Genomic DNA, 25,188 nt, shown 5'->3' with positions numbered 1-25,188 from the left:
TTCTTATGGCTTGCCCTACTGCCATTGTGCCAAGACTTTTATTTCATTTTATTTTTAATTTCATAGAAGAAACTTCCTTTATTGCATATATATTATTCTAGGGGACACCAGTCCTAGAATAAAGTTTTATTTTTTTAATACGTGCTGATTTCTCTTCTCTGGCTTCTCTTGAAAGAGTTACTCTGAATGGGATTCACATACGTCAGAATTGAACTACAGGAAAAAAAACTGCCAGACCTACATTCAAAACATACTAATCAGAAAAACTGATAAACCAAAGGATGTTTATTTATTTCCTTTTTAATATTTAATTTGTGGATATTGTAGCCATAATTGAAAAAGATGTAGGTCTTTGTTGGAATTATTTACTGTATTTGTATTCTATATCAATTTATTTAATTTAATACAACAAAATATACATCTGTCTTAAATTGAATTTATTATTAAGTGTTTAATGTTCTTACAAGCTGGGCTTGAAATATGGATTACATTGGTATTTTTCTTCGTGATAAGTGTTGCATCTCTGCCTGACAGACGCAAGAACGAAGGCTTGGGAATTCATGTGGTCGGTGTTGCTGACGAAGATGATTTCAAATTGTATGACGACAAGACGCTTATAAAAACTCCAGACCTGTTTAGAAAAAGACAACGTAGAAAGGAGAAATTCTATTCGGTGAAGAAGTATTTCAAGTACCCCGAGCCCGATTATCCCCAGTTGTTGGAGAGGAAATACAGGATTAAAGTAAAAATACAAAATGTCGCGAATAAAGAAACAAATTACGACTACGAGGCTTTGAAAGATGAATATTTGACGATAGAAGAGGTAGAGAAAAACATTGACCGTTTAAATAATGCATCAGGTAGGATACAAGCTCGTGTTCCGCAGGTCTTGCACGAGATCGTCGATGTAAGCATGCCGAAAAACTGTTCTTATGAAGAAGACACCAACTACGGCATTCAGGCGATTCGGTGTGTCATGAGCGAAGCGGCGCAGTCTGGCTTGACAAAAGGTGTGAGAAGGCATGCAATCAGATTAGTGCTTTTCTGGCTGATTGTGTACGCAGTGATCGCCATCCCGCTTTGGCTTGTTAAAGGTTGGTGTTGCTGCTGCTGCCGGTGCAAGATCTGTTTCCCCGAACTCATCGCCGAAGAAGTCAAGACTTACATAGTACGAAATCCACCCGGCGTTATCACGCTCGCGAATGGAAAGACGAAGAAATACCCGGCGCAGATCTATGAAATTGACATGTTCAGAGAGCTGGAAGTAAAAGCTTTTAGATTCTAGTTGTTTAAAATTTTAACAAAAGAATAAAACACGGTGTAAAATTAAAATTAAAAAATTGTAAAATTGTATCAAATGTGATAATGGCAGCTGAATATAAAAACTTTCAATTTTTGCTAATAACCAGTTTTATAAACTATTACAAAGAATAAAATGTTTTAAAAAATTCTGTGTAAAGCCTTTTTTTTTTTTTTTTTTTTTTGTTAAGCCATTTAAAATGTTATTATTATAGTAATGTTTTTGTCTAATAAATTAATTTAAAAAATAATAAAGGTTAAAAGAATTGCAAGGGATATTTATATATTCATATAATATTAACAGGATAAATTAAAAATAAATATTCCTATGCGGCAATAAAAACATCAAATAAATTAATCATTAGTAGAAAAACAAATCCCTTTATACAGATAATATACATATTAAAATTAAAGATTTCAACAAGCGCTTAATTCATATAATTTTTTTCTAATATTGTCAAAAGTTGGTATGTCGACGTTCAGAGGGATCACTTTGCCACCGAGTACCGGGTCAACTGTTGGGATTGTAATTTCGCACAGGTCAACTGGCTCATTTTCTTGTATCACCTACGAAGAGGAAAACAAAAGAATAAATTTGTAATAATTTAATTTTTTATTAGTAAAATACCTTGACCATTTCGGGCGTCGGAAACAGTGTTAAGTCTGTTAGGATGTGGCCGCCCTTCTTCTGCTTTACTACTTCGAGCATGACCTCATTCTAAAGGGGGAAAAAATTATGACAATTATTTTATACAATGACAAGTATACCGGCTTTGTCCTACCTGAAGCGCAATGGTCCTTTCACGTATTTTCTTCGCCCTAAGTTCATCCTGAAGGATATGTGTTCGTATCGCAGAGCCCCAAAGCTCATGCTTCTTGCCTGAGAGATTCACAACAGTTGGCATCGAGTTTAAGTAGTCCTTGTGCAGCTCTTTCAGCTTCTTCTTCAGCTCGTTCACACGCTTCATCTCGTCATCTGGGATCTTCTTCGGAATCTTTTTTTAAAAATAAAAATCACCTTATTATTTCATATTATTTGCTACAAATTTTAATCCAAGCAATTATTATAACATAATAATTATGGAGGACCATGGTGGCCGAGAGGTTATGGCATCTAGTTCGTATTTGCCGTGCTAGCGATTCTGTGTTCTAAATCCTTATAATTTTATTTAAGATTTTAAATTTGAGATTTTATCTAGAGATCTTCGGGGCATTTAGGCTGGTCATTTCATCCTACATTCACTATTTTGGGTTGTCAGATGTCTTTCAGCTTATCGCCATCACGTTTAAAAAAAAAACAAAAAAAACAGGTATTTCAACAACAAGATTATATGAATCTTCAGGTGCCAGTGTTTTTGAAAAAGACCGATCTGTAAATATGACACCTGGGACCTTTACCTTAGTGATGAAGGCCATGGCCAACGTCCCCTCCCAAAAAAAGTGCTCAACATCCAACAACCTGTTACTGCTAGTTTCGTTCAGAAATAATATTTGGACGGGGAAAAGTGTTTTTCTTACATGAATCGGACCGAGTTTGTTAAGCATATCAACATATTTTTTCATCTGTTCGCTCATAGTTGACTTCCTTTCCTTTTTAACGAGCGATTTCAAATGTCTTATCTCTTCGAGGAGGATAGGTGATTCCATGACCTTGAGAGTGCCGCCGCCGGGCAGTTCTGTCGTACTGGTGACCACTTAAAAAAAATTGGTTTTAAAACAACTCGAACAGTGTGAAAACTTTGCTCTGTACAACTTACTACTGCTAGATATGAATTTCAATGAATCTGAAGACTTTTTCGGTGCGGATTTCAGCTTGTCCTTGAGTTCAACCTTCTCCACTTCAAGCGAGTCGATGTCTTTCTGAAGGTGGTCCATTGTGTCCTCGAATTCTTTTTCCTTCCTTCTCAACTGCTGTTGCGCCTCGTCGACTTTTCTCTGAAATGCGGAAAAGCAAACGTACAAAGGGAGTTTATTGGAAACAATAAAATAAGTTTTTCTAAATAATAATAAGTCTTTTTAATATCACATTTTCAGTACTTCGAGTTTCCTATTTTTTACGTCCTTATTTTCTTACCTTTTTTCTTTCTTTTAACAGGCTGAACTTCGCATATGAATGTGATGATATTTATGTGTAATGTGTATTTTTTGAAAGGAAGGGTTCGTGGGAGGAAAAAAAAAAAAAAAGGCCAGGGGGGATGGCTGGAATCGAACCCATGACAGTGGGGGTCTTCCTTCGAGCCGACAGTCTATCACGCTGACCTCTTGGCTTCTGCAGTCCCCTTCTTAGTTTGTAATTGTAAGTTGTACAGTTTTTTTTTTAAATTTCCCATAATTTTTGTAGTTACCCAATAAAATTTTTCAAAAATAATGTGCTTGTAAAGTTGTGTCACCATTAATTTATCGTATTAAGATTAGCGACAAGAAAATTCAGAAAACCTAATGAAGATGACAAAAAAGTTTGTCGAACAGGAATGGGACACTAGATCGTCCAAGCAGATGAAGGATAAAAACCCATGTTGATATTTTAAAACTGGGTTTCCATTGTGCAAAAAATTCACTGCCCAACTAAATGTGAGAATTTCTCGCAAAATGCCATCTCGGGTTAGCCATATCCATGAGGTGAAACAAGGTGAACCATCAGATTGCAAATCAGATACTGTTTGTAACTACACCAACTGCATTTGCTAAATGTCTCATTTTGATGTTCATTTCCTTCCACACACCCTCTCTCTTGTTCTTGTTATGATCAGTTTTATCTTTAGCATCACACAAAACTCGTGGCATTCATACATTTGGATAAGTCGAAGAATGAACTCTTCCTGGTTCATTCTCATACTCGACCCAGAAACAAAAAAGAAACAAACAACGCAAAATACTTTTAAGCGCACTAAAAAACTGATAACCAGTCAGCTCGTTCCGAAACATTCTCGCACTAAAAGTTTCGCAGTCCCGGCTAGGTCTCTACAATGAGTTTCGTGAAACAATTGCACGAGTGATGTTTTCGCACAATGAAAACCCAGCTTAACAAGATTTTTGTTGGGTCTAGTGGCGACATCCTGATAACTTTGAATGGTCAGATTGGGGTTAAACCTATTTTCCAGTTGATAAAAGGAACAACCCTGTTATTACGTTATCAGGCTGATGAAAAATTATTGTCACATCCACCATACAGCCCTAATATCACTGTCAGGTGACTTATTTCTTCGCCCCATGGGCCATTGTGTTTTGAAATTTTGCAGAATTGTCAGATTTCTTTGTAATAGCCCTATTGTAGTGAACCTGTTGGTACCCCTGTGGGTTTGAGCAACTGGCTGGGTAAAATATTGCTGATGACAGTTAATAAAAATGGGTATTATTATGCAGAAAGAATTTTTTCTTTTTAATTTTACTTACCTTTAAGGTCTCAACTGTTATTTCGTTGTCTCGTATGACGTTAGCGAGTTTCTTATCTGCAATTTCTTTCCTGAGGATCATTTCGGCAAGTTCATCTTGCTTGGCACGGAGATTCAGCCTAAGCTCGCGCAGATCTTCCTCCTTGCTCTCCAGTTTCCTCCGTAGGCCTGCCATAGCGTTGAGCTCTTCTTTGACCTGCTTAGATCTCAGCACCAATGGCGGATCAATTCCATCCTGCAAAATAAAAAGGTGAAAAATAAGCATTCATAGGGAACAAAAACCTCCATTACTTTTGCGTTTTTCAGGGAAAGATATTTATCCTCATTGTCTTGGAGCGCTTTGACAATATTGGTCACATTGGTTGTTACGGTGTTCATAGCCCATGGGATGTAAGTGTCTACGTTTCTCTCTTTATCGCCGATAATGTCATTGTGCTTATTGAAGCTCTGTTTTAACAACTCGGCAAGAAGCATTGGAGAAAGTGTATTATCATTATCTAAAATATACACAAGAAAATAAATATATGCAAAGATTTGTGCGTTATTTTTATATTCTTACCTGTGGGAAGTACAGCGAGGCGAGATGCGACGCCAGAAAGTATCTTGCTCAATGTCACGACAGGAAGAGCGATGCTCGTCAAATCGGTATTCTGTCCGAGAAGGAGGTTCGGGATTTCGGCACGGTGTCTCACCTGGCGTAGTTGAGCCCGTAGGGTATCAAAACTAGGCTTGATCTTATTCAATGTTGCGATACCTTCACCCTAAAACAAACAGTCGATATATTTAATTAATATGAAAAAAAAAAAAGATTAAAAATGTTTTACTCTTGGATATTAGCAATTTTATTGCTTAATAAAATTGTTTAATAAAATAATTGTCCTTTTAAACCATAATTCATTATATAAACTAAATTTGTTCAAAGATATCAACTTGCCTCGGGTAAAATGGCCGAGATGATGCTGATGTCTGTTTGTACGCTGTCTAAGGCACAGAGTAAACCTTTTCCAATATCTGCAAGGAGAAGGCCTTCGTGAATGGAACAATCGTCGCCTTGTAACATCAGCATTGGATGGAGCGTATTAAAGTATGTCACTATCTTCTCGAGGCTCTCTGTGTTCAGGTTCTCGTCGACCTGTTCCCTCTTTAGCATTTCTATGTACGAGTCAAGCGCTTTTTCCTGTTGCGCCATGTTCGGATATGACGCACCGACTTTAAGGAGCATCTCTGGTTTGCACGTATTCAACGAGTGTACGAATTGGTGCAAAATTGCCTGTATAAAAAATAAAAAATAAAAATACAGTATATTAAGACTGTAAATTATCATTTATAAGTTATATTACCTGCAGCATATGAATGTGCGCTGAAAATCTTGACATGGCTGAAAACTGCTGCGCTGATGTTACATTACTTTTATCGACAGTTGTGACCGGTGGGAATTTATCGCGTAATTGTGAAATCAATACTTGGCATTTTGCGAGAAGACGAGGCATAAGGAGCACCAGCATAATCGCATCTCCATCACCTGGCAAATACAAAATTTAAAAAGGTTTATTTAAAAAATGTATGAATATTCATACCTCCTCTTGTTAAAAAGGTGTCGGGCATGTATGAAAGCAAGTACTGAACATGTTGCTGCGCCTGTTGCACCTCCATGTGACGCAGTTCCAACTCAATGGCTCTTGCATGCGCTTTTGTCTCTGCGAACATTTTCTTGAAATCGAGCATTTCGGGTATGGCCGAAGTAGAAAGCGACGATGACTTGGAGGTGATCTCCAGCTGTGATCGTAGTTCCTGGTTCTCTTCTTGAAATCTCTGAACTAGTTCACGGAATTTCACTATTGTGAGCTCTCGGTCAGCCAGACTCTCAAGGACTGACTCGGTCTTTCTTTGTGCCTAGGATTAAAAAACAAAAATTATACCTATATCGCTTTAAAACGTCTTACGATTTGTTCTCACCTCCCACACTTGGTGATTTTTCATGTCCAGCTCTTGTCTGAAGTCGAGCTCTTGCTCCTTGAATCCTTCCTGAAGCTGATCGTTGATATCTTGAAGCTCTTCGAGCTCCTGCACCGCCTCTTCAAGCTCCTTAACCCTTTCTTCAAGAGAAAGCTTCTGTTGGCCTAACGTTTCCACCATCTCTTCTGCGCCAAGAGCTGCATCGACCTATATAGACAAAAGCTAATTAAACCTGACAAACATTTATTATATTGGCACATACGTTTGCATGAAGTTCAGATATTTGCTCTTCCATTTGATCAATCTGCGCTCTGAGTTTTTCATTCGACTTGAAAATCGTATCAAAATCTGCCTTTTTCTCTTCAAATTCCTTCAGGAACTTTTGTTTCTCGTGTTTTTCATGAGCCGACAAATCCCTTAATCTGTAGAATTTTGAAACCAAAATTTTTATAATTTATTCCTCCATATAAATAGCAAAGGTTTTGCATTGTTCGACACATACCGCACAAGTGTCTCCTTTAGTTTTTCATTCTGCTGTACTAGTTGCTTCATCTTGAAAGACGAGGAGCCATCCTCCTCGGTAGCAGGCTGCGTCACACCTTCCATTTTGTCAGACAGTTCAGATCTAAGTATCTCCAGTTCCATTTCCAGCTCTTCGATGCGTTCTTGTGCCTGCTCGTACTCTTTCTGAATAGCATCCGCCTTTTCCTCGGCCATCTCCTTGTCGAGTGTGGTCATCTCTAGCGTATCCGCTATCTCAGACAGCTCCTCTCTCGCTTGGACCGCCTCCTCTTTCTCCTTCTTGACCTTTTCAAGCTCCTTCTTGAGGGACGCCTGGGCTTCCATGATCTTGCTCTTGAATTCGACCGACTGCTCCAGCTGGAGCTTAAGTGTTTCCAGTTCATGTACCTTCTCTTTATACCTGACTAATTTTTTTTTTTTTTTCAGAAAAACAATTTTTGAGACAAGAAAAACAAATATACTGTATCTACTTGTAGCAAACTACTCACTTCTTAAGGTCTCCAGTTTTTCTGTCAGATCTTTATGCTGTTCTTTAAGCGCCTCAAGCTCAGGGCTGGGCTCTAGGGCAAGAGCTCTCCCAGATGAGACCGTCGTTGTAGCAGTGCTCACGACCTGCCCAGGTGTAAACTGGGGCTTGAGCGTCTCGACAAAGCCCGTCTAAAATGGATAAACATAACATGAGCATTCATTCAATCTGTACAAAAATCCCTTAGCTCAATTTTTATACACATATGTAACAAGTGTAAGTAATCTATTTGCAATTATTAGATTTAAACAATTATTATTAGATATTAAAATGCAAAACTTGAAAATGTGTAATGAATGAGTCAAATAGTATTTGTACAATCCAGAAAACTATTATACACTCCAAGGTAACAGATAAAACAATTATATTAATTTTTTTTTAAATTTACATTCAGCAAGAAACAAGATCTTTTATTAGTTGTTAAATATAGAACAAACATTAAAATTGTTAAATTTAAAATATCTATATCTGGCAAGTATTAAAATTTTAAATATTTCTTTCGTATTTGCCACGTACTATCCTTCAAATGTTTATTTTTGCATACATTGTGATAAATGCAGGTCGTCAAAGAGTAGACAAAAGATGCAGCATGTTCGACAACTGATCACAATTAGTGAGCGTCAGAAGCTTCTAGAAGTTCCAGGAAATCAGCACCCATGCACGGAGGAAGGGATAACCATAAGTGAGAAGAACAATAGACTTTTGGGCCTACATACTTTCAGTACAAGACAAGTGAAATGTTCTGAACTGTCATCTCATTGAAATTGTCAGAGGTGCAACTATTTCGGCTCTGCAGATAGAAAAAGGCTAAAAGAATGTGGATTGATCAGTGTACGAGTTGCTTAAGGGTCTCTTCTAACTAAAAAGCACTTGTCTGGGAGAGGGTTCTGATAGTAGTCTAAGATGTCCAGATTCAGATTCCAAGTTCAGATATTTGCTCAATGCAATATTATTCCTCACCTCACCTTTTGTCATGTTCTTTATCATGATGGAGGCGTGAATAAGTTGTTCAAGGAAGGAATGTGAATGCAGATAGGTATGTGGAAGAAAATCCTACAAAATCATGTAGCTTTTACTAGTAATGTTGCAGATCACTTTTTAAAGAACAAGATCACACAGTCGAGATCGGGAGAACAATATGTTAAGAGTATTGAAACGAATGAATAGCCAGTTTGAAATCCTGATCTCAACTTCATTGAACATGTGTTGTAATCAGGTCAACAGAATGTCCAAAATTTGGGTGTTGTGGACAAAGGTCTTCTCGAATTAATATCAAATAAAATTCCAAGAGCTATGCTAGGATTTGAACTCAGAAGCACAAGTTTGGCAAATTTTTGTCTGACACCTTCTCTCAGCCAACACAGTCCCTTACAAAGTTTGTATTATATTGCAAAGAATCAATAATATAAATAAATTTTTAGTTTTACAACTAACATCAGTGCTTAAAATGAGTTTTTCACCTTCACAAAAAAATTTTCAAGGGCCTTCAGCCTGAGAACATCTGTACCAGAGTACAGAATCACACAAACGGTAATCAAAGCTCAACACTTTAATTAAATCTCAAAAATAATTGCTAATAACCAACTTAAAAACAATTGAAAATATTTAAAATTGTAATCTTGCTAGATATATAATTAAATTTTAAGAAAAATTAAAAAATATATTTAAATTTTCCTGTGAAATCATCACTTTCTATTGCACTACAAACGAGGAATATTTTATTTAAAAAATCGTAGGAGGTAGTCATTCAGAAAATTTGAAATAAATTAAAAAAAGAAGTACAAAAAAAGAAAAAGCGAATGGCAAAATAAGCTTCAAGTGCAGAAAAATTGAAATTAAATTTGAAAAATGTGCTCACAAGACTGAAAAAAGGGTAGACCATGCGATTTATATGTTAAAAAAAAAAAAATAAATAAATAAATATTATAAGACAGAATTGGTGTTTGTAGTTGGCGAGTTGTGCTTGGGAAAAATTCCTACATGCTTTTGAATCCCGACATTTTCCCTTTTCGCATATATAAATCAAGTTCTTTGCCTTTGGGAAATTATGAGGTCTCACTTGTTTTCTATCACATTTACAGTCTAAAGAGGCTATGACAATCTTCTGATAATTTAACATTTGGCTATGTACACGTTAAAAGTATTCCACCACCTAAATATTCATGAAAACATTCGTCCATTCGTTTTCAAATAAATGACAAGAAATATTAATATCATAAATAAGATATAAAACAAATGCCCACAGATATTAAGAAGATTGGACTCTTCTTTTTCCATGAGTAGTGGTACAATGGTTTAGCCATAATTTACTAAACAAACAGAATTACCACGAATTTTATTATTTCATTACACAAATTCATTCGATATGAAACGTTTGTATGTTACATTCTGAAAATCATTGGGTACGAAGGATTGCAGGATTTGGAAAAGCTTATTATTATAATAAGCAAAGAGTATGGAATTTCTCATTTGTTAACATGTTATTTTTAATAATTGCTGTTTGCTAAATTATAAGTGTAGAACATCATTGTTGGTTCTTAAAATGTATTAAACTATTTGTATAGTTTATTCGTCCTTAAGAACCTCTTGATGACACTTCTAATATTAATAGAATGAAAAATATTAGCCAAAGAACTAGAAAATGCAACTTTTTGAACTTTGACACTAATGATCGCAGAGAGGGTTAAAACTATAAATTGCTTTAGCCATATTAGATAAAAATAGTTTCAAATCAAAAATTATACTTTGGCACATCATTCTCGCAGGGGAGGAAGATCAAATATATTTTTTAAAAAGCTGAGAATTACACTCATAAAAACAATAAATTTTTGATTTCTAATTTAATCATGATTTCTTAATTAGTTTAATAGAAAATGTAAATTGCAAAATTTCCACTTAAGGTTTGCGGTTTGGTCTTTTGAGGTCGTTTTAATCTACCTAGAATCGCTGTTTTGGTCTTCGGGCATGTTTTGGTTTCTTGCCATTTTCAGTATTGGATCTCTGACTCCATGGGACAAATATGTCTGACATGACAAGAAGGCAGATCAAAATGATCTGAAATGACAACAATAGAAAAATAAAAGACTAACAGAGAAAATAACCATTTCATCCACACCAACGAAGTCTTTCAGTCGAGGCAGTTTGGTTGATTTAACTAATTTGTCATGTGAACATGTGAAGATTTGGCCGATTTCACACCAGGCAACTTGTGGAATCGACTTCTCTTCCCAACAGTACATCAGTACGATGTTAGAACCAAAGGAAGCAGAAGTGCAAGAAGAGAAATAAAAATGGAGGAAACTCATTAAAAGAAAAGTGTAAATTCATCCATTGTTAAAAAATTGGGAAACAGGAACTTTCTCACTACATCTGTACCACTTCCCTCCAAGCTTCATCCCTTTTAATTATGTTGCTGTAATCCTCAAACTTCATATCCCATACTATGGAACTAATAGAAATTTCTTCAATGAACTTTTCCACATTGAAACTTCAAATTGCATCGTTGGTGGTGATCTCAGTTGATTCACTAGGCAACTGGTGTGAAGAAATGCAGAGTAGCCTTTTGTTTTGAGTCAACCAGTCTGGATGAGAACTTGAGTGACACTTGTGTCTGCAGGCTTGAAGGGGTTCAAGAGGTTCCTAATCATTTGCTACAGGGATTTGGAATCAGTCCATTCAACTAATTTCTAACCTCGTCTAAAAAGGCCCTCATCAACTCATAATATCTCCATTAAACTAAAAAATCCTCTAGTTAAACAATACAATTAAATAAAAAATAGTACATCACAACATTCAATATTAACATTATTAACATTTGAAAACAAATAAAATTGTGATTTTCTTTTAAGCAACTTTAAAACAATGATATACTTAACCCTTACATCCCACAGGTACACCTATAAATTTCATAGGGATATTTTGCAGCTAATTTTGGCACAATTATGTTTTGTAATAATCTGACAGAAAATCTCACATTCAACATGACGTGCAGTTCCTCAAATTTCTTCTTCCCATTTTGTGTAGTTCCTCAAATGTCTTCTTCCCATTTTGTGTAAGTTTATCATTTGTAAAAGTTAGTGATGTACCTGTGCCACTCGACAGTTCAAAACATGTCCGGATTCTCCTGTGGCCCAGGAGGTTCCCATTTTCAAAAACTTTCCTTTTGCGTTTTCTAGGATTAGGAAGTTTTCATTTTTTATATATTTACAAGGATTATTTGACTGCATTTTTTACATCAAAGATGGAATAATTTGTTGTTATTATTTAGTTATGTCTCGGAATCTATTTGTAGCTGTTTAAAGTGGCTTTGTGTTTTAATGATCCTGATGATGTCACTTGTCCGTTTAGGGGAAATAGCAGATCCTTAGTTTATTTCTTGCTACGTCGTGTAAATACTCACAGCTATATCTATCTTTACATCTAGTTAAACATATAATTATATAATTCACTGCCACCATTAACATTATTTAAATACATTTATACTTTTGAATGTGTTAAAATTAGTAAACACTGAATAATTGTAACTAAGTGGCTAAGAAACCGGCGTTTGAGGGACACACCTGTAGCGTTATGGGATAATCACCGAAAAGAAATTTTTGCACTTAATAATAAGAAATTCTGAAATTCTTTTCTTGTTCAATGCCAACATATGAAAGTCCAATTATGTTGAAAATACTCTCTGAGGTCAGTTCTAAACGATATTATATAAAACATACGCTAAATCTAGCCAGCAGAGGGATGGACTAATTGGATCATGTTTAATGAATTAAATTTGAAAAAAAAGAAAAGAAGAAAAACAGCACAAGCATTTCACCCATTTCGTTCAAAATGAATAATTCTCATCAAGCTCAAATCTAAGTCTAACGGTATTATTTTTCAGGTATTTTGTTCAAAAGAGCCTAAGAAATGAGATAGTCAAGATCGTGTTCGGAAGAAAAAAAAAAGATAAAAATAAAAAATAAACCTAATTGATTTCTATTTTTTAAATGGATAGACTAATAACTATCGAGACATTTTTCTAATTGTTACAGTGCAAATTTACAGCTATTTCCACAACATTGAAAACAGGCCAGCTTTTTAGAGGGCAAGCAATGTCATTTATGGAAGTGACAGGAGCAAAGAAGCAAGTAAAGTTTGAAAAGCGTGAACAACCAAACACACGGAATATTTTTTTTGTCTTTTGATTTTGTTTGTTTGTTTTTTTGTTGCTTGCCTGGCCTTCACTTGACGGTTGCTCTTCTTCAGCCACTTTCGCCACCTTTGGCTTTCCACCCTTCAACACAAGTCCCCAATCGGTAGAATTAATAATCAATGGGTAACATAGCGACATGATTTTTGTTGAGTATTTTTTGTTAAAAAAAAGACAACCCTTTTACAATTCGGCACGTTGTTTATTTATTAACTGTAATTATCTTCAACCTATTATCTAAATTTAAAATTTTACCTGGAAATCTTGGAATGCAATACAGCTGCCCTTTTCAAAGTAGTAAAATATTAAATTTAAAAAAAGCAATCGATAATTCTGTTAAAATTAAGTGACCAATTTGCAAAGACTTGTTTATTCATTTGTTTAGAATGAAAAAGTAATAAATCATTAACTAAAAAGCTCAAATTGTTCAATTATCAAAACAATAAAAAAGATGAATTCACCTCAGAATGAAGTACTTCTAAGTTTCCTTTTTAAATTTATATAATAAAATAAAACGTTATATTTACAAGACAACTGTTTACATATTTATTACATTTGAAATATAATAGGTTGAATACAAAAAACAAAAAAATGGATTTACTATAAAAAGGTTGTCTCATGCATATCCTTCATCTTTTATCAAATTAAATTGAAGAAGAATAAAATCAATAAAATGATATAAATAATGAATGATAGAACTGAAAAGTAATAAAATTATCTGAAAACAAAATGATCATAGACATGCTTACTTTAAAATAAAAACCAATGAAAGCTTAATTCACATTAGCTTTCATCAAAGAATTTCTACCTTATTTCTTTCACTCTAACGTCAACCTAACACCGTTCAATCCCTAAATGTTCTCTTTTTTTAACTTTGATATAAAATAAAGAGATAGAAAGGGCGAGGAAATAGATCGAGGGAGTGAGAGAGAACAAGAAACGCCGTGAAGAGATATTAACACAAGTTAGTGTGTTAATTTTCATAGAGTTGCTATTTACAATGTTAATGTTTTATGTAGGATTAAAGTGCAGTTCATGGCTTATTTCAGAAACGTCACCCTCCGCCATGCTTGTTATCTGAACCTAGTGTGGTAAGCAGACAAAGAATTTTAAGTCTGTACATTTTCCCTTTTCCCTTCACATTGATTACAATCAATTACTTGTTTTGTAGTCGGAATGAGCGATTTGTTGGGCCGCCGAGGCGTGATTAACGGTGTCTTCCGCGACTCCAATGGTGTAAGTTTCTGCAACATAATACCTCTCTACCAACAGCTCTCCAAAATATATAAAATATATATCAAACCACCAATCCTTTATAATGTCAGACACAAAAAATAAAAACAATCAGAAGGAACTCATAAGTCTTACATTTGTTGTTTGATTTGCTACATTTTCTTTAAAAAATATATATAATTTTTATTTATTACTCCTAATTATGTTAACTGTGTTTTAAAACTTTTAGCATGTTTGATAAGAAGAGGTATCGGCACTTTTAATTTGCAGACCAATATTTAAAAAACAACTATCTTTTTTTTTGCAAAATCTTGTTTTACTTCACTAATTAATTAGAGAAGTTTGTACATTTCAAAAACTGGAATTTAATAAGAACTGAAAAAAATATTTGTCATTAACGCTAGGACTACTAACAGATAAGAAATCTACCAAAATCAGTCAGTATGGCTAGTCTTTAAAAAAATAAATGCACAATCACTTTTATATTATTTGAAAAATTTTGTATTATTACTTTATTTAGGCCTATGATTTTTAAATATGGATTGATATAGATTACATTTACTGTAAAGTTAATTATTAAATATATTAATATATTGTCATTTCACACTGTTATCACAAAACATGTAATCATTACTGCACATAGATTTCATATTTGTTATCGTGTGAATTATTAATAATGGTTTCGAAAGTCCTAATATATTCCTCAGAAGCTTGGTGGAAGAACTGGATGTTTTTCATTTGTTCTGAATTGGTATAAGAAACCATGATGAAAAACTGTTTTGGCAATCATTGTAATAATATTTCAATAGTTATTGCAATTTGCATGAATTTTGAAATCAAACTGTGAAACAAATCATTTTGACTGGTAATGATAGCTTTTGTAACATAACATACTATAGATACTTGATAAACTTAGTTTTACTTACAAAATAAATTTATTATATTACTATTTTCAACATATTTTTACATTTTTTAAAATAACGATAATAATAATTATTATTATTTTACGGTTACCATAAAATAGCATCTCTACCCAACTACATGCCAATACCTCATCAGATGAAAAAAAAAATAAATAAATAAATGCTATGATAATTACCATGTCAAATACAAATGAAAACAACATAGAAGACAAATGTATTGGAAATTGTGATTGACGTGTTTGCTACTTTATTGTTCAGACCGTTTACACCATAATCCCTAATTATCCTTAATTATTAGACCAAGATGAAATGAAAGAAGCGAATAAAAATATAACGAATAAAAAGCATTCTGTTGTGTTTCTTTGGTGTAGTAAGCATGTTAAAGATTTCAAAGCAAACATGTGCCCGGTAAATTAAAAATAAAATAATATTAAACAAAACAAAAACAAAACATTTAGAAATGACATGGCAATTTCAGGCATTTGGCATCTTCTACTGAGCGAAATTAAAAAGCAAATCAGGTAAAGAAACAAAGTTCCTATGTTTCTGTCCAATAGCAAAAAAATGCATCAATGTCGGTGGGACAGAGTAAAAAATAAAATGAAATGAAAACAAACAAAGAAAACACTATGAAAGATGGTCTGCTGTATATTGAGCAAAATATATTAATGCAATTAATCTGTCATTTATACACTTTTTTTAAATTTGTTTTATGTTTTTATATTTCTTCTAGATTGGGTAGCGTAGTATGTTTTTATGTAGGTCCTATAGTTTTTAGTTTTTATTAGAATATAGTTTTTCTACAACTATGAGGTATGATAATTTAAAAAAAAAAAAATTGTTAGTATTCTGGGTTCAAATTCAAGGCTGCCCAATATTCAAACTCAAGACCCTTATAGGGAATACACTTACCCGATGCTACCCAATGCAAATTCAGTCCATTTTTCCATAAGATTGTATTACCCCCCAACACATCTGCCCGATGTTATGCAAAACTACCCTACTCTATGCTCTGCGAACCCCACTGTTCAGATTTTTGTCGGGTCGCATCGAGTACAGTTAACGACAAAAGAACCAGACACTTACATTTTTATTCAAACTACATGTATTATTGTCATTATATTAATTACAACAAACTTATTTTAATATAAACCAAATTAACCAAGATTAAAAATTTCATTATTTTTATTTAAAAAAATTAATTTAATGGTTTGGTAGAAAATTGATCAAAACACCAGAATACCATTTTTTGATATAATGAATTTAACTAACAATTTATTTCATGGTTTTGTTCATACAATTACACCATTTTCGTTGAGTAGCATCAGAACAGGACAATCATATTTTTTGTAGTTTATTTCAAACTATGTATATGTCATTTTGTCGTTATATTATTTATAACATTTTTATTTTAATATAAACCAAATTAAACGAGATTAAAAATTCATGAGTTTTTATAAAAATTATTTAATTATGATGGTTAGGAAGAAAATTTATCAAAACACCGGAATAACTTTATTTAAAACAATTAAATTTAACGAACAATTTATTACATGGTTGAGCTCATAAAATTTAACGAACAATTTATTACATGGTTGAGCTCATAAAATTTAACAAACAATTTATTACATGGTTTTGCTCAAAATAATGCATTAAAACAAAAGAGGTGTTGTGATTGTGATACTGATTTGTGATACATGCTGTGTGACTGAACGTGGCGTGTGCTTGCATCGGGCAGATGTGCACACCCTACCAAAACGTGGCAAGGCGTCGGGTTGCATTGGGTAGCGTCGCATGGCGATGCATCGGGCAAGTATGATCCTGGCTTTACAGTGATGAGACTTGCTCCAATTGTTGAGACCACTGGTGCCTCATAAAATGGCTTATATTATTATTTATTTTTAAAAACTTTTGTTTTTATATTGGTACTATTTATTCCTAGCATGTATGTATGTTCTAAATATTATCTATTTACTTTTTTTGCCAACTAAGAGGTAATATCAACTCCCAGAGTTAGGTATTTTGAAAAAAAAAAAAGTACTCTCAAACTCTTACAGACATGTGTTGCCATCTCTCAGTGTAACTGCTCAGTCCATGAAAAACGCTTTTATTTTTATTATTATTTGCTTTAATACTTAAACAACAACAGTTACTATACACTTAATATATAGCTCATTGGATAGTATTTATTCCTAGTAAGTAAAGATCTTGTAAATCTAAATGACAGTCAATTTTTATATTTTATCTAGCTCATTGGATAGTATTTATTCCTAGTAAGTAAAGATCTTGTAAATCTAAATGACAGACAATTTTTATATTTTATCTAGCTCATTGGATAGTATTTATTCCTAGTATGTATGTTTGTTCTAAATATTATATATTTACTTTTTTTTCCAACTAAGAGGTAATTTCAACTACTATAGTAAGGTCATAAAAAAATTGTTAGTACTCTGAGACCCTTACAGGGATGAATCGCCATCTCTTACTCTAATCATTGAGTCCATGAAAAAACAGCTTTTATTTTTATTATTTATTTTTTAATACTTTTGTTTTTATATTTCATCTAGCTAATTGGATAGTATTTATTCGTAGTAGGTAAATATGTTCTAAATATTATCGATTTCTGGCAAAACTGATAATTAACTTTTGGACTAAAATATTAGCGATTTTGGGGGGAAGCCATTTGTTATTTCTCTGGGTTTAAATTCAGGGCTGCTAAGATTCGAACTCGAGACCATTGATGATGCCTTCTTCTGCATACGAAAATCTACTTATATTTTATTTAATTATATTAATTAATTTATTTTTTAAGCTCCATTCATTACTGAAATATAAAAAAAAGGTTTTTTTTTTTTTTTTTGGCGTTATGAACTATGCATATTAGCCATGTGACAATTCATATATGTGTGTTCAAATTTGGGGGGTTATTGTGAAAAAAGGGCCAGAGGTGACGGTGGGAATCGAACTATTGATCTTGTAAATCTAAATGACAGATAATAATTGAATTAATTTATTTACAGGATGTTTATAAACATCATTGACAGACTATCTCACAAAATGAAAAAACAATATATATATAATGAGTCAAACTGAAAGAAAAAGCAAATGCATAAAATGTAAACAAAAAGTGCAAAAAAAGTGATTTTCTAAGTTTTTCCTTAACAATATAAGTTAATTACTCATGTTTACTTTCATATTATTTCATTTACATCAATTTTAAATTAATTTATTAAAAAAATTGAATTTATATTTTTTAAAAATTCAAATGGACTTACTTCGACAAATGACTTTTTACTTGAAGGTGTGTCTGTGCTGGCAAGAGAAGATGTGGACGAGTTCATATCCTCCCGGCTCCTGGATTCTTTGCTTCTTCCGCTTAAAGACTGTCGCGAGCTGAAATCGTTTTCTCCGATTTAAACCACACATTTCAAAAACAAATTTACAACATTAATTTTCTTTTTACAGTCATCAGTTTATAACAGTCTATACCTTGCACGTGATGGGGGAGCATGCGATGCGGGGGAAGATTTCCTTCGGACGCTGCCCAAAATCCGGTAAGGAGGCATTGTTAACAATTATTAAAACTAATTAGTCAAAACAGAGGGACAGGTGATAAAACACAGGGAGGTCATTTAAACGAGATTGGATGGTTGGGTGGGTGGGAATGATTATGGGGGATACATGATGATACATGCACATTAAGGTATAGTGTTAAAAATTCAAAATAAGTCAAAAAGAAAAGAATATGTCAGTGTGAGTCAAGTAATAAAATAAAATTCAATCCATAACCATTTTACTTGACTCACTCTGATTCTGACAGTCTGACAAAAAAAATCTGACAATTAAAAATATATAATTTTAATTAATTGAGATAACGCAATAATTTAGTACAACAGAAAATAAAATTCTATATACATATAAAATAGACATTTTTATAGATCGGTATTTTTAATTATTAGCAGTATTAGAATTATTATTATTATTATTTCAGAAGTATTTATTTTATTAGTCAGTATTTTTATAGACCAATAAAACAATGAGGCTAGAATTGAAATTTCCATCTTAAGACTTTAAGATCATTAAATATCACAAAACAAACCAACAAATATATTTATCTGGTACCTTGTAAGTCTCGATTTCATTGGTGTTCTTAAAGGGTCTTCGGGGGAAGTGACACTCGGGGATGAGGCAGTCATACCGGTGTTCGCCAGGTCGATACGGCTTCCTGTGTCTGTGATGATTGAAAGCTGTGACTGGCGGATGAACATCCCATGGTTCTCCTTGCACTGTAATCGAATAAAAAAAAAACTTAGCATCAAGTGCGGAGGTGAAAAAGGTGAAACGAACCTGGAAGTAGGTCTTGTTCTTGATCGTCCCATTGTTTTTTCCTTTGGGCTCGTCTAGAATCAGACCGACCCACTTGCCCTGGGCGAACGCTGTCGTACCGATGTACGCCACCTCTCCCTGGATATCCTTTCCGGTCACCTCGACCCGCTGTCCCACCTTCAGCAAATTTGCCATCTGCAGGAACAATTTTTATTATTAAATATCATCACTGAACTAAATTAAAGTTAATCATCTTTAACTGTTCTTTCATTATTTTTTTATTGAATTAATATAATATAATATTAATATAATTAAAATAAATAAATAAAAAATAAGACAAACCAACAATTAATGAGTAGTCCCAAATTTGATTTGACACGTTTTCCCTTTTCATGTACGTTTTTCTCAAAACATTTAAAATTTTTGTTTAATTAAGTTAACTAATGACATCTGTAGATCTTTATGAAAAAAAAGTGCATTAATTTCCCATTCTTAATATTTCATCTGCAATACTAAATCCCCAAGGCACATAAACTCCAGACCCATCGTGAGAGTACATGGTTGGTATATGGTTCAGCTTATACATTCAAGTTAAGCAATGGGAGATGAATAAGTAAAGAATTCCACTGTACATTTTGTGAAACAAAAAAACAATTGTTGGAGAAGTGTTTGGCATTAATGTGAAGAGTTTTGAAGTTTGTTAGTTTCCGAACAATTCCTTCAAGTTTTGATCTGTCAGAACTGTTTCGGCTTCTGGTGGGCCTGTAGAATTGAGGATATTTTTGGCATGTTGGCAAAACAACATCCAATCAAGTTCAATAAAATATATCAAATTAAGTAGCTCGACTGATGATGTCAAGATGAAATGTATCTGTCAAACCAAAACAGTGAAGATAAGCTGACAAATAATCGGAAGCGACTAAACTTCATCAAACCAAACATTACTCCAAAGACCTCACGAGGAAAGGAAATATCACTTAAGTATTTTTACTGTTTATGCTTTATCTGCCATTCTTCGACATGCCATAAATTCCACAAGAACTTTGTCATCTGACTAGTTGAACTATTAAGGTTTCGACCGACCAACACAGGCTGACCGAAGCCACCACCAAGAAGAGGCCAAGAGGACTCCATTTTAGACTTTACATTTTTAGCATTTGGGAACTCCTGTTGTTGTTGGGTTCTGTTGAACAAACAACAAACGAAACATTGAAAAACATGCTTGTAAATTTCAGCCTGATTATGAGCATTTAGTGCTCCAAATTTAGATTACTGCATAAAACCAGTTTGTGAGTAGAACTGTCGTTTCCAACCAGTGAACTGACATGCCCACTCCACCGTAAATATTTCTATTTGGGAACTTCACCCTCCCTTACGGAAGCGTTGGGAAGATGTGGATAAAAACCATTTACATCACTTTCTGATAGATCATTTACCGTTTTAACAGTCTCAATCTATATGGTATGGTAATGTGGTTTCTGTTGAATAAGGATTGGGCAACTCGATTAGGTTGGGAGGAGAGTTTATTGAGGAAAGTGGAAAATGTTTTGGAGATTATTTTTTGCCCGAGAGAGATTTTAAGGTCATTTTGAATGCGTGATGTTGGTGACATAGTAAGGAGCATTGATTACGGTTCTGACGACTTTTTATGGAAGGACAGTTTTCTTTGGAGTTGGAAAGTTTAGCATCCAGATTGGTTTAAAGCAGTGTCCACTAGCAATAAATCTTGCTCAAGTTGCTCAAGCAAATTCAGTTGTTACTGCTAGCTTTTCGACCTATTTAATGGTCATCATCAGGGCAAACAATCTTAAATTTATCTACAGATTGACACATTTAAGCTGTTTTACAGGCCATCTCAAATTTCCTTGAGACTCAGTACCAACATTGCCAAGGACTGTAATAGTATAGCCCATAAAATAAGTCAAAAGCTTGGCAGTAACAACTGAATTTGCTTTTTTCTTCAAGACCAAACCTTGATCTAGATTTTGTGAATGAAAAAGTGTCAATATGTCTAACACTGAAAACAAATCGACTTTCATAAGAGACTTTTGATGTACCCATGCAAGCATCATAGACTAAATGAGCTTGCTGTAAGTTGTATGTGTAATTATTTTGACCTTGCAACAAGCACTTTCTTGTTTATTGTGCGATAACAATGTTAAGTTTTTCTTTCAAGTTTTCACTGTTGAGTGAGAAAAACTGTGGTGTTGTGAAAAAATACTTAAGCCCATTTTGTTACATAAACAATATCCCAAATTATAGCACACAAAAAAGAACGATTTTAAAAATCAGTATTGGGAAGAATAATTGTAGCAATTGAATGTAATTGGCTTGTCATTCGTGAAAAAAATTTAAGTTGCATAGGGCTGAGTTCACTTAATAACCGATTATGAAGATCAAGAATAGATTAGATTATATAGGACCGGCCTCTTGACGACATATGCACCACGATGATTGGTCTATTGTGCATCTCCATTTTTTAATCTAGAGCTCCTTGTTAAGTGTAAGGCTTTCTACCAGACCCCAAAGGTATATCAACGGCTCTCGTGTATACCCTTCAGGCCTTGGCTTTTCCTTTCCCACGATTAGGAACCTCAGCCTACATAGGCCTTCACTGTTTCTTCTTCTTCTTGGCAATATCCGCACAGGCTTGTTTCTACCATGCCGAGTCTACATGTATGCCTCCAGAGTCTGCAGTGTCCAGTTAGCACTCTTTTGCATGCCTGTCCTGGGCTACCATTGAACATAGTGCTTATTTTTAATCCAGTCTATTGGATCCGGGATTTTGGCAGTTTAGTATGCCACGAAACGATTCTGGACCAATATCCAATCGAACTTTCCTTGGCCAATTTGTCAGCATCTTTATCACCACTTTATTTTGTGTGTCTTGGTGGATACCCAGATAAGAGTAATTGTTAGTTTCCCTAATGTACGAAGACCACAGTTATCACGCCTTGAAATCCAAACTACCCACAATTTTCAATTTTTCTATTATTACTAATAGCACTATAGCAGCAGCTGCTTGTATTTTGCGACAACTTTGCATCTTGAACTAGTGAATATGGCAGCTAATATATTCATCAAAACGAATCAATACTGGTGTTTATTCGGAAAAACGATATGCACTAGACAAATAGCAAACAGTGTGACATTAATGGCAGTATTGCTAGTGAATATGGCGCTTAATATTGGCTTGTAGATTGTCAATTTGTTTTTTGTCAAAATGGTAGATTTGCACGACAGTAGTCTGTAAAGTCGTATTAAAGATTTCAATTCCTGTCGCTTTAGTTGTGGGTCCGTTCTAGGTTTGTCTTGAGTCTAGATGGATCCCAAGGTAGCGGGCGAAGTCTGTTTTTTGGAGTATTATTGAGGAATGCTGTACGAGGGATTTTACTTCAAAGAGTGAAGCGTGGGAGCTTTTGCTTTAATTAAGCTTTAAAGGGAATCTGTCAGTCGATGAAATGTCTCAACAAAAGCCACAAAAAAGTTGAGACTTCTTAGGCAAACACATCTAAAGGAAACAATGAAAGTTTACTTTTTACTACATCAAACAATATACATAAAGGCAACAGTCGTGGAACTGCAAGGATGTGCAGGTTTTTATAGATTTAATTAAATTTATAAAACATTTGTAACGATTATGATCCAATTTGTAATTTTCAGCCAGTAAAGTGGCAGATTTGATGAAACCAGACCTCTTCGAAATATCCTCAAGAGTTTTGTCGTTTTTTTTTCTCTTACCTCAGGGGACTCGTCTTAACTCTGTTGCCTTTTCACTTATTTAACTCATTTGCTTATAAAACTATTTTTAAAATTGTTGTTTTAGGTTTAAAAATTGAAAAATTAAAAAAGAAATCCAGGAACGAGACGGGATTGCGGAAACCTCGCCGTCAGTCCCTCGATTGTCCCAATCATCGAGGATTTCTGATCGACATTCAAGAAGAGCGGGAAAAGGTGAAAATTCAAAAATTTATCACTTTTCCTATCACAAGCCACAAATTCAATTGATAATGAATTTCATGCAAAAAATACAGCTAAAATATAAAATTTGATGCACTGAATGGACTAGGTAAAATTTACCTTCATCATTCACAATCATTGCAGGCTAATGATCAAAATTTGGTCAATCTTATTGATTTTGAAACAGTGCTGAGTAAAACTCATGATCGTTAATCATCAACAATCATCCCGATTCTTACAAAAATGTTTCTGCAATTTATTACAGAACGAATATCAAAACTTCGGCAAAATACTGAAACGTATCTGACAAAAACTTGAAAAATAAGCAATTTTTTTATTTTCTTTAATTTATTTATTTAACAGGAGCCACACCTTTTTTTTTATATATATGTACAAAATGTAGAAAAGTAACAGTTTACAAAGTAAATTAAAATTTACAATGAAATAATATAATAATAGAAAATATACACTGAGATGCAAAAACAGTGGCCACTCTTAATATTTTTAACTATCTCTTAGACAATCCTCCATTGATTATCTTACAACAATATTTGGTTCATTTTAAAGGATTAAAGGTAAATAAAACACAGATTAGAATGTCCCACTTGTGTTTACGATTAGATTTTGTAAATAAATCTTTGAATAAATCAATCTTTGTTGGTTTTTCTGTAAAGCTTCTTTCTAACGTTCTAGTGGTTTGGTTTTTTTATGTTGCACCATTTTGAAGTTTGAGTGATAGTTTTAAGTGATGTAGATTTGGCTAGAATCAGCATTGTTGGAAGATGGAAGAAGTCAAGCATATGTGACCGGGGTGCTTAACATTCCCAGAACAACTGTCCGAAGGGTCTTCCATTTGAGAACTACTGAGATACTAGAGTTACTCAAGACGGCACGGATTGGGTCGCCATTCTGTCACATCTCAAAGAAATGATCAATCGTTTCTAATGTACTCCATATTCGACATTCTACTGCTGCTGAGATCGACCAATGACTTCACTAAGTTAGAAATTTAATGACAATTTATGCACTGTAAGGCAGACTTTCAGAAGTTGGATTACGCGTGAGAGACCTGCCACTTGTCCAGAACTTCTTACACAAAACAGCTCGGTTAAGTTTCACAACAAATCACATGTGACTTGCATGAATGTCTTCAGTGATAAAGTCTTTAAATCTTCCTCATAATTCATTTACATTTGATGGTGAACATGTTTATAAAATGATTGCTATTGGGTTGTCCGGAAAATAATGCAGGATTTTGGTATTAAACAAAAAAAAAGAAACTAGTTACTTTAAAGCAATGTTCTTTAATCAAAATAATTTNTGACATTCATACAAATGAGTAATCCTGTAAACGTAAACAGAATATTTTATATAGATTTTTTTTAATGAAAACTTAAAATCCTGCATTATTTTCCAGACAACCCAATATTAACAATTAAAAAATAAAATGGCGTTTATGTACAGGAATTTGACCACCCACATGTCCTGCTTCAGAACAAAGAAGGATATCTTTATAAAATGGTCGAACAGACTGGGAGAGCCATGATGGAGGCGCTGACAACAATTGCAGAGAAGGTACTAAAATCTATTACTAAATGTTTTCTCTTTTAATCGCTTTTTCTTTTCTTTTTTTTTTTTTGTAATTTTCAGAATTACTTGAAATCAAAGGACGGTGACAGACAATGACGGTAATACATTTAAGATGTATTATGTATTTTCAAAATGTTAAAAGTTCACTTAATGTAAAAATAAGACTTTATTATGAGAATTATTGTTTTGTACTTATATTCTTAGAATTCTCAAAATACTTTGTACTTATGCTGTATATAAATAATGTATTACTTGTAAAATTCAATTTTTTTT

At 33.7% G+C, this 25,188-nt stretch overlaps 3 protein-coding genes across 6 annotated transcripts; 2 read left to right on the top strand and 1 right to left on the bottom strand.

Moving 5' to 3' along the window:
* Positions 1 to 380: 380 nt before the first annotated feature.
* On the top strand, positions 381 to 1,480 carry LOC106672179. The gene has a single exon (XM_014403384.2). The coding sequence runs from the start codon at positions 455 to 457 to the stop codon at positions 1,283 to 1,285; it is 831 nt and encodes a 276-aa protein (XP_014258870.1). The 5' UTR covers positions 381 to 454; the 3' UTR covers positions 1,286 to 1,480.
* A 177-nt stretch (positions 1,481 to 1,657) lies between these two features.
* Positions 1,658 to 23,242, bottom strand: LOC106672209 (dynactin subunit 1). Of its 4 annotated transcripts, none has more exons than XM_014403445.2 (21): positions 23,107 to 23,242; positions 19,387 to 19,560; positions 19,162 to 19,325; positions 18,529 to 18,579; positions 18,315 to 18,432; positions 12,908 to 12,967; positions 7,658 to 7,826; positions 7,150 to 7,573; positions 6,910 to 7,069; positions 6,648 to 6,854; positions 6,269 to 6,584; positions 6,032 to 6,213; positions 5,626 to 5,961; positions 5,251 to 5,452; positions 4,983 to 5,188; positions 4,693 to 4,926; positions 3,057 to 3,234; positions 2,818 to 2,993; positions 2,082 to 2,294; positions 1,928 to 2,017; positions 1,658 to 1,866 (listed from the first exon to the last, which is right to left on the bottom strand). In XM_014403445.2, the coding sequence occupies exons 2-21, from the start codon at positions 19,558 to 19,560 to the stop codon at positions 1,717 to 1,719; spliced, it is 3,810 nt and encodes a 1,269-aa protein (XP_014258931.1). In that variant the 5' UTR covers positions 23,107 to 23,242; the 3' UTR covers positions 1,658 to 1,716. The 4 variants fall into 4 exon arrangements, with proteins under 4 accessions (XP_014258931.1, XP_014258930.1, XP_014258934.1 ...); XM_014403444.2 differs by lacking the exon at positions 12,908 to 12,967 and adding an exon at positions 14,044 to 14,127 and having other exon boundaries at positions 23,107 to 23,241; XM_014403448.2 differs by lacking the exon at positions 12,908 to 12,967 and having other exon boundaries at positions 23,107 to 23,241.
* On the top strand, positions 23,006 to 25,180 carry LOC106672163 (multidrug resistance-associated protein 4-like). The gene is made up of 4 exons (XM_024228375.1): positions 23,006 to 23,017; positions 23,059 to 23,319; positions 24,790 to 24,900; positions 24,976 to 25,180. Exons 1-4 carry the CDS (start codon positions 23,006 to 23,008, stop codon positions 25,009 to 25,011), a joined length of 420 nt encoding a protein of 139 aa, XP_024084143.1. The 3' UTR covers positions 25,012 to 25,180.
* The last annotated feature ends 8 nt before the right edge of the window (positions 25,181 to 25,188 follow it).

Source organism: Cimex lectularius, unplaced genomic scaffold, assembly GCF_000648675.2.
Source record: "Cimex lectularius strain Harlan isolate CLEC.00 unplaced genomic scaffold, Clec_2.1 scaffold17, whole genome shotgun sequence".
Lineage (NCBI taxonomy): Eukaryota > Metazoa > Arthropoda > Insecta > Hemiptera > Cimicidae > Cimex > Cimex lectularius.
Note: the sequence above shows the minus strand (reverse complement) of the source record. Positions and strands in the feature narration are given on the sequence as shown.

Coding starts and splice junctions, on each gene's coding strand:
- LOC106672179 (XM_014403384.2), top strand. CDS start 455: ATGTTCTTACAAGCTGGGCTTGAAATATGGATTACATTGGTATTTTTC.
- LOC106672209 (XM_014403444.2), bottom strand. CDS start 19,560: ATGGCAAATTTGCTGAAGGTGGGACAGCGGGTCGAGGTGACCGGAAAG. Junction 14,128..18,314: donor GTAAAAAGTCATTTGTCGAA/GTAAGTCCATTT, acceptor ATTATGTTGCAG/AAACTTACACCATTGGAGTC. Junction 1,867..1,927: donor CGACGCCCGAAATGGTCAAG/GTATTTTACTAA, acceptor TCCTCTTCGTAG/GTGATACAAGAAAATGAGCC.
- LOC106672163 (XM_024228375.1), top strand. Junction 23,320..24,789: donor TTCAAGAAGAGCGGGAAAAG/GTGAAAATTCAA, acceptor GTTTATGTACAG/GAATTTGACCACCCACATGT. Junction 24,901..24,975: donor TGACAACAATTGCAGAGAAG/GTACTAAAATCT, acceptor TGTAATTTTCAG/AATTACTTGAAATCAAAGGA.